We start from the raw sequence: 9,293 nt of genomic DNA, 5'->3' as shown, positions 1-9,293 counted from the left end.
CATTTCTACTAATCTTATTATTCTCTTTCCTCCTCGCTTCTTTAATCATTCTTCTCTCACTATAAATTCTATCTCCATATCCCACTTCATCTCCCATCCATTCTTTACCCTTTTCCTCTGTAACCCCAAAACGCAAAAATGCCTTCTCCTCCATCTTCATCACTCCCATTCCTCACATTCTTCTTGCTTCTGGCTTCTTCTGCCCTTGCTGGGACGATTTTAGAAGGTATAATGCTCCTCTTCAAAACCCCCATTTCCCTAATTTCTGATTTGGGTTTGTTGTTTGTCTGTTTCTGCTCCCATTTTGCATTTTACTTCAAGATGTACTTATATTTGCTTGTGGGCTTTTTAGTTTTTTGCTCCTTTTGAAATGGGGTTCTTGTTTTTGTTTATAGTAAGTACTGTTTTGGGTTTTCTTTGTTGGATTTGAACTGTCTTAATGTGTTGTCATTTTTTTGCTTTCTTGTTTCCTCTATTGAATCTTTTGCTGCTGAAGAGCTTCTATCTTTTCTTCTGCTACTTTCATTTTTTAGCGCTTACTTCTGTCCAACTTCATTCTGCTTACTTGGGAGTTTCATCCCTTTAGATCTACCATTTATTGAGTTTGTTTTACCATTTAGACCAGTTTTAGACTTTGAATTTGGTGTTTGGGATGCTAATAAAAGAGGAAGATCCATAATATATAAGTAAAGGCCATATGTTAATCGGTAAACTTATGGGGAATTTGTTGTTGTCCTAGCAGTTGAAAGTTGGATCTTTCACTTTCTTCCACACCTTTAGAGCTTTAAGTTTAACTATAGAGAGAAAGACAGAGCAAAGTATGTTGTTCGTATTTTTCATTTCTAGATATTGAACCCTGCTTCTTTACTCACACAGGACTTCTAGCAAATGGAAACTTTGAGGAGCCACCAGCACAAACCAACTTGAAGAAAACAGTAATAATAGGCAAAAACTCTCTGCCAAGCTGGGAAATCAATGGCTTCGTTGAGTACATCTCAGGTGGGCCTCAACCTGGAGGGATGTTCTTCCCCGTAGCTCACGGTGTCCACGCTGTAAGACTCGGCAATGAAGCTTCGATCTCTCAGATCATAAATGTGAAAAAGGGATCTCTTTATGCTCTAACATTTGGAGCTTCAAGAACATGTGCGCAAGATGAAGTTTTGTCTGTGTTGGTGCCTCCCCAGAATGGAAGTTTGCCTCTACAAACTCTTTACAGCAGCGATGGAGGTGATGTCTATGCCTACGGGTTTGTAGCTCAGTCGGATTTGGTTAAGGTGACATTCCACAATCCTGGAGTTCAAGAAGATCCTGCTTGTGGACCTCTGTTGGATGCTGTTGCCATCAAAGAGCTTGCTCGTCCATTGCCAACAAGAGGTAAAGCCATCCCCTATTCCCCGACATGGTTACCGGTCCTTTTAAGATCTAGACCCTTGGTCCATTTGATAACCTTGTGAGTGTGGTTATGTTTGTGTTATGAAATTGACAAATAAAGAAAGTGAGAAAAACGTAAGCAGGAAAGATGAACACAAGCTATAAGTGGTTCACTAAACCATGGCCACAAGTATAGGAAAAGGTCAATTTATTTTTAGAGAGAAATATAGAGGTGTTAGTAGAGTTAAGAGAATTTATATCTAACACACTCCTCTAACCCCCTAGAATCAAAATCGTAAGTAACATGAATATGGATACAATTTAGAAGCACCAAATAACATATTCAAGGTATGTTAACAGTTTGATATTCTTCTAATAATCATAAAAAGAATATTCTCAAAATGTAAGGTTTAAGAGAAAATACAAGGTAATATCATGGTTCTTGCCATTTCTCCTGGATTTGCCTTAATATTGATGAATGCTTGTTATTGGCAATCTTGCAGATAACTTGGTGAGAAACCCGAGCTTCGAGGTCGGTCCTCATCGGTTGGTAAACTCCACCAATGGAGTTCTTCTTCCTCCAAGACAAGAGGATGTTACATCTCCACTTCCAGGCTGGATCATAGAGTCCCTCAAGGCTGTAAAATTCATTGATTCAAAGCATTTCAATGTTCCTGTTGGACTGGCAGCAATCGAGCTAGTAGCAGGTAGAGAAAGTGCCGTCGCTCAGATTATCAGAACCATCCCCAACAAAGTTTACTCTCTAACGTTCAAAGTTGGTGATGCCAAAAATGGATGCCATGGATCAATGATGGTGGAAGCATTTGCTGCTAAAGAGACTGTCAAAGTTCCTTTCCAGTCTCAAGGAAAAGGTCTTTACAAAAATGCCATTCTGAAGTTCAAAGCAACCTCACGTAGGACCAGAATCACATTCTTCAGTTCATACTACCACACTAGAACAGACGACTTCGGATCCCTCTGTGGTCCCGTGCTCGACGATGTTCGTGTTATTTCTACAAATTAGAGATAATATTTCCATTGCCCCCAGTCGACCATTGAAGTATTGATTCTTAAAAATGTAGACGTTGCAACGGCTGCTTGATCTATACCCTTCTTTTGTAATTAACACCTTTGATGAGGCTTAGCTGTGTTGAACTATTTGCAATTATTCTCGTCTCAGAAAGTTTTTACTGGTTTTCTTGTAGCCTATTTCATACTATTAATGATCCTAGTTTGAATGTTGGTCATTAATATTTACATGGCTATGTGTATTTTTCTCCAATATTGGAGAGGGAATAGTAAGATTTCATTATATAAACTCACTTTTTAGAGATCACTGTGAGTGATTTTAGTTTGAATATTATTCATGTCAGTCAATTGAGGTCTTCAAGATTCAAAATTTTTCATTTTTGTCAGTAGTTTTGTTTTTGTTTTGACTTAATAGATTATTTGGGTATTTATGTCCTAAAGAGTCGTGAGGTCGAATCTTGTTTGGTCCAAGGATTCTATTACTAAAAATATGTCAATTTTACGTCTTATTAACTATTTACACCGTCGTTTTAGGAGTTCACATCTCATTTTTCAGCTCAAACACTTTCTTGCTAACTAAATTTTTTCCGCCGTAGAAGAGAAACTTCAATAATGTCTTATGTAAAAGGCAAATTTGTCAAAAACAATCCTACAAAGTTTTATTCTTTTACAATTAACACATATTTTGTCAATTCATTATAATAGTTTTTCTCGATACTTTTTAATCTAGATTTGCCCTCACAGAATTCTTTTTGCTTATTAGAATTTCTTTTTTTCGCTTATTAGAATTTCTAGATCTAAAAAGGACCAAGAAAAACTAGCTATGAAAATATTTTTTAAAATTGACATTAAAGAACATATTGATTTTAGGGGAAAATACAAGGTTGGTATATGAAGTTTGAGTTTGATACTTATTTATTATTTAAACAATAAATAAAGATAAAAACAGAGGCAGAAGTAGTTTGTTATGTAAATCATTTAACAACTCCATTAAATACTCATACACCTTGTTATCTCTAATAATCATGTAAATATCTAAAATTTATATACTGAATATAAAAGATAGCAAAATAAAATAAATTATATTTCAAACTTTCACTTCACACTCTTGGACATTTCAATTATAAAAGACCATTAAATTTTGTCATATAAATTCAAAGAGAACACTCAACCTTAAGAGAACATTTAATGTTGAACAAATACTGAAGTTGCAGCAAAGAGTTGATCAAACTCCGGCCAAAAATAATGACAATTGTTTACTGGAGTAACTTTCTGAGCAACAAAGTAGTTTTCATTCTCATATTATCTTTCAGTTATTTACTGAAAACCTCAGTAGTTCCAATACTCAGTGGGATTAGTTTTGATGCTCAAAATATATGTAACCATAGAGAACAGTAAAGACACTAAAAGATCACAAAAGTATTAATAACTTAATCGAACACGTTTCAACTGCTACCATGAAGACTCAAAGTAAAAAGTTTAACCCAAATGCTTAATAACTAAAAGTATGTACATGGTGTCCATTGGCCACAGACACACCATTCTTCACTTCTACCACACCCAATTGTGTCCATTTTCAAAATTCAAATTTAAACATATCATACCTTAGGGTGAAATTAGATATATTAAATCCTAAACTTACCCATTTAAACTTGTTTTAGACTGAATTTTCTTTAAACATTATCTTGTATACATCTACTTTTTAGTTGTTTACTTCTCTAATATTGATGTAATGCATATGAAATCTTGTATCTATTATTTTTAAATAGTAATTCTTTAACATATAATAAATAATAGGATGGAGTTCATTTTTTGTCTTTGAAGTTGATGTCTATTTGATTTATAAGGTTCTAAAACATACATTTTAGTTCTTCCAAAGTACTTTTAAATGGTCAATGAGTTGATTTTTAGTTAACATAACGGTTACTAGACAGTGTTAGTGATTATGTGGATGCTAATATGCATGTATTTATTTTTCTTTGTTCTAAAAAAGTATTTATTTTCTTCTGCACATACACTGGAAAAATTGAAACACTCATTCAATGTGTGTTGTGCACCCACCTAGAACCATAAAAGTAACATCTATTACATTTTATTTTAAAAAGTTGCATTCTACTAACATCTAATGTACTTATTCAACCTACAACTTTACTTTTTAAAAACACCTACACACGAAAAGTCACAACTATGCAACAATACAAATATGAAATTTCAAAAAATGTAATTATAAATATAACAATTGTATTCAAAATAATTAATATATATATATATCAACATTTTAAAAAATTGGTAAATATAACTACGTCAGTGGTAAGGATGTTAAAAATATTAATTTTACTGTATTTATAATTTTAAAAAATAGGTAACTATTATTACTAAATTTACTAAATTACCTTTAGGGGCTAGAGAGCCCGAAACAGTTTCTGTTTCACGCCGTCGAACCCTATCTCTCTTCCCAACCTTTCTTCTTTGTTCTTCCTTCCAAGTCTCGACCGTCTTTCACCGCCACCTTCCATCGCCGCCGCCTCATGTATTTGGAATAACCACCACCTATCCGCCATCAACGTAGCCCACTACATCTCCTGTGAGAACGAAAAACAGAGGGAAATGAACTCGTTGGCGCGGAACATTTCGTGCTCCATCAGATCTTCGATTCCCACCAATTGTCTACAGCACCAGCAATGGAGGGGGATCCGAGTGAAGGTGTTGAGAGGGGGTCTAGAGCGGGCACTGACAGTTCTGCAAAGGAAGATGCAATCGAGTGGAATCGAGCGACTGATTAAGCGTGAACAAGTTCATCATATCAAGAATTCCGAGAAACGGGTTTTGGCCAGAAAGACTTTAGAGCGCAAAATTCAATCCAAGGACCTCGCTCGCAAACTCAAAGCCATCCTTATAAAGAAAGTCAGGTATATATGTATATATATATATATATAACTCTTTTCTTTCAACAGTAAGCTTTTGAATAGTGATGCAAGCGTTCGAATGGATTCTGCATAGTGGCCTGATCATACGGTTCTTCTAGCTTTGCTTATAACCTGCTTGCTAATTTTAGCGACTAGGGATTGCATAGTACCTGAAGTGTATACTTAGTGTTATCAAATGCAACAAGTTTCTGCCCGTTGAACTATTGGAAAATTAGACTTCCTGCCTAAAGCATCAACAACTCTATTTATTGCCAGCACGATATCTATAGTTCAGAGTAAAGTTTAAATGTTGAACGTTTCATGTATTCTACTGAGATTCTTTTAGGAATTGTTGAGTTGGTGATACTAGCAATCTGTAAAAATCACAAGCTTTCTGTTCTTATCAATTTAGTGATTAACCGAGCTTTCATTGAGAAGAAATTAAAGAATACATGATCATATTGAAAAGTGGGAAAACTATAAGACGGTTCTCTTCCAAGAGAAATAAAACTTGAGGACAAATAGTATAGCGATTTGTAATTGAAGCCTACCGGGATGCATAGAATCTAACGAAGAACAAGACTTCACTTAGGTAACTCTTGAGCCCTCAAAAAATTATATTTTTCTTCTCATCCCATGACCCCTTAAAATGGCATTGCCACAAAAAAACTTCCCTTCTTACGAGTTACAAAAGGGAGGATGTAGACAAAATTCCTCCATTATCTCCCTTGAGCCCTGTTGCCTGGCTAAAGCTAGTTTTTTTTTTTTCTGTGACAAGAAACAGAAACATGTATTCTTAGAAGAACAAAACTAAAGCTAGATCAAACTCCTCTAACTGATTCCAGACTGCATATGCAAAATCACCTGTCTGGCTTAGATTTTCTTTTGATTAAAGACGATGGAACTAAGATTATGATTTCTTAAAAAATTATTTCCTCACATCGTTAGCTCAAAGCAGTTGTATCTTTCAAGCGCTACGGGGAGGTTGCTTCTCGTTCTTCTAATTAAGCCGCTCCTTGTTTTCTCAAGTCAAGAGGAAAAATTGTTTTGGACTGAACTTGAACAAAACTCACTCACATTTCTCTTGAGCCCTTAAAAGGTTTAATTGTTCTTCTCATCCCAGTGAGCCCTAAAATGGAACACACTTCAGTTTGCCACAAAAAAAAAAATCCTTCTCACAAAAGGGAGGATTTAGAAGAAGAAGAAAAAATAAAAAAAAAAAGGGAGGATATAAAATAAATTTCGCTACTATTTCTCTGGATCCTCTATGCTGGCCATACATTGTATAGACCAAACTCCTCAAAAAGTTTCGAGACTGTAAGCAAAATCACTTGCCTGTCTAAGATTTTATTTTGTTTAAAGAGAATAGAACCAGAGATTTCTAGATATGTTTAGAATATCTCAGGAGGATTATTTAGCATCTTTAAAAATCTTTTAAAATAATATCCTCCCTGGCATCTTTAGCTTAAGAAAAATTGTATCTTTCAAGCGCTACTTGGAGTTTTACTTCTCCTTCTAATTAAGCAGCTTATTGTTTTATCAAGTCAAGAGGAGAAAAATTGGTTTGGTCTATACTTGGACAGGGAATTATTCAGTATATACATTATTTACATGATCAAGTGAGGTAAGATGACTTCGATTAACTTGACATAGAGAAAGGATTGAGGTGATCTTTTGAAGATAAGTGCGGTATTTGCTTTTGGATTTCCCTCTGATTTCTTTGGAGCTTTCTCCTAACTCCAATTTTGTAATCTGATTTGTTACAGGGGTCTGTAAACATCTGACTTTTGTAGTATGGTTGGTTTCTTGCTCCTTTTTCTTTGGATCCCTACTTTAACTCTGGATTGGCTACCTCTTAGAAGTGCAATTGAAGCTCCTTTATTCAGCAGGATGGCTCCAGTGAGTTCTTTTTTATTTTTATTTTTTTAATCTACATTGCTTTCTATCAATTCTGTTTTCTCCTATATTGTGAGCTATTTTTCATGCCCGCTATGGATGCTTCTCAAATCACTCTGTCTTCCTCTTTGATCATTTTCTACCACCTGCACTTTTGTTGGTTTTCTCTGTAACTTCATATTTTGAAATACTATGAATGATGTAATGGGTCCATATAGCTCATGAGCATAATAAAAAGGTTAAAAATAACTGCTCTATTTAATTTGAGGCTGTTTGTTTGTAAGAAGAGAGGAGAATGATGGAACAATTAAGATTTAAGTTTATTAATAAGATTGTAAATAGTTGAATGTGAGTTGATAATTTTAGATTACATACACATAAGGAGGGACACATTGAGAATTTGGGTTTGAAGAGGTAAGGGAATACAAATAATGAATATGAAGAAGTGTCAGGTCATAAAGTGGAGTAGAGGAGAGAGCTAATTAAATCGAAGAGGGATGATGATATACATAAATTTATGGATGGTAATGATATTTTTATTTATTTATTTTAAAAAAAGGTTAGGGGGATTTACATAAAGTTATGGATGGTAATGATATTTTTATTTTATTTTGAAAAAGGTTTAGGAGTATGATTGCAACTTTTAAAAATTCACTTCTTCTGAATGAAATTATTGAAAGTTTATGGGTATTTTTTATTAGAAGGTTAAGGCGCTAATTTGGCTAATTTGATTATTATGGTTGATGTTAATTGTAGCTTATAATAATTAGAAACACAACTATTAAAATTGAAGTCCCATACCCCACTCTACCAACCTTAATTTGGTGACCTTAAGATCCTCTTGGTTATAATGGTTTGTGTTTGGGTATAAAATATTAGATAAGGTAATAAATGATGAAATTAAAAGACTAATATGCAAGTTAATTGTAATATTAATTTGTTCTTTTTTTTTTTTTTTTTTCGTTTAAGTGAATATGAAGTGTAGCTTTAGAAAGGGAGTTTAATCATGCTTTTTCAGGAAGGGATATTAATGAAACTTTTGGAAATTACAAATTTAAAGGTCATATATTTTCTATAGTTTAACCCCTTTTTTGTGATTATACTTTTTAATTGACTACGAATCATTAGTAGAGCCCCGATGTGGTTGAGGTCTATGGGCAGCAGAATGGCTGTCCCACATGTATGTATGTGCTTACTATTTGCTAAGTACCTATATGGTTGTTCAAATTTAAGTAATGGCTATGCGACTAGTTGGGTAGTGGTTCAACACTTTGAAGAGTTTAAAGAGAGCTCATGACATTGATGGGGCCTGTGCTTCAATTACGTAGGATTAAGACCTGCATAAGCAATGCAAATTATATGTCAAATGAATGTTACTCAGTTTTTTTCTTTTTGTCAAGCTATTTACGAATTCAATACTGAACTTTAATGTTAGAATGTGTGGTTGATGTCACTTTGGTACCGCGTTCATAAAAACAATAGACTTGACTAACTTTGAGGGAAAATTGTTATAAATAATTTTTAATTTTGGGAAATTCTACACTTTTTTGCATCAAATTTTAACTATTTTTTTTTTATCCTTGCAAAAATAATTGTGGATTTCGGACTTTCTTGATACAATTACAATTTTTATCCAATAAATTGAGATCAACCAAACTAAATATTTTACATTATAATTTGGTGAAATTTTATATAAAGTTGTTCTTGTAAATAGGATTTCTAGGGTATTCTTGTCAACCTAAATACTTTTATGAAATTGTATAAAAAATTTAGATCGGGAGTAGTTAAGATTGAGAAAGATTATAGAAGAAAATTTAGTTATTTTCAAACTTTAAAATTTGACGTAAATCTATGTTTTCAAATTTTAAATATATATAAAAACATTTAATGGATGGACTGTTCAAATGATTTTTCAGAAAAGGTGCTTGAAACAAAACCTATTTAAAATTATTTATGATAGTTTCCAAAGTTTGAAGTATTACAATTATTGTAATAAATTCGAAAAGGATTACTATTGTACATTCTATTATTTTCAAATATTTGACGTGAGGAATCAATAAGCATCATATACAAAGTTACATATTTAGAGGA

At 33.5% G+C, this 9,293-nt stretch overlaps 2 protein-coding genes across 2 annotated transcripts; both read left to right on the top strand.

Moving 5' to 3' along the window:
- On the top strand, positions 1-2,748 carry LOC101216438. Its single transcript, XM_004149670.3, has 3 exons — positions 1-226; positions 877-1,374; positions 1,875-2,748. The coding sequence occupies exons 1-3, from the start codon at positions 139-141 to the stop codon at positions 2,393-2,395; spliced, it is 1,107 nt and encodes a 368-aa protein (XP_004149718.1). The 5' UTR covers positions 1-138; the 3' UTR covers positions 2,396-2,748.
- A 2,045-nt stretch (positions 2,749-4,793) lies between these two features.
- On the top strand, positions 4,794-7,469 carry LOC101216913. Its single transcript, XM_004149672.3, has 2 exons — positions 4,794-5,309; positions 7,073-7,469. Exons 1-2 carry the CDS (start codon positions 5,008-5,010, stop codon positions 7,080-7,082), a joined length of 312 nt encoding a protein of 103 aa, XP_004149720.1. The 5' UTR covers positions 4,794-5,007; the 3' UTR covers positions 7,083-7,469.
- The last annotated feature ends 1,824 nt before the right edge of the window (positions 7,470-9,293 follow it).

The sequence above is a fragment of the Cucumis sativus genome, chromosome 3 (genome assembly GCF_000004075.3).
Source record: "Cucumis sativus cultivar 9930 chromosome 3, Cucumber_9930_V3, whole genome shotgun sequence".
Lineage (NCBI taxonomy): Eukaryota > Viridiplantae > Streptophyta > Magnoliopsida > Cucurbitales > Cucurbitaceae > Cucumis > Cucumis sativus.
Note: the sequence above shows the minus strand (reverse complement) of the source record. Positions and strands in the feature narration are given on the sequence as shown.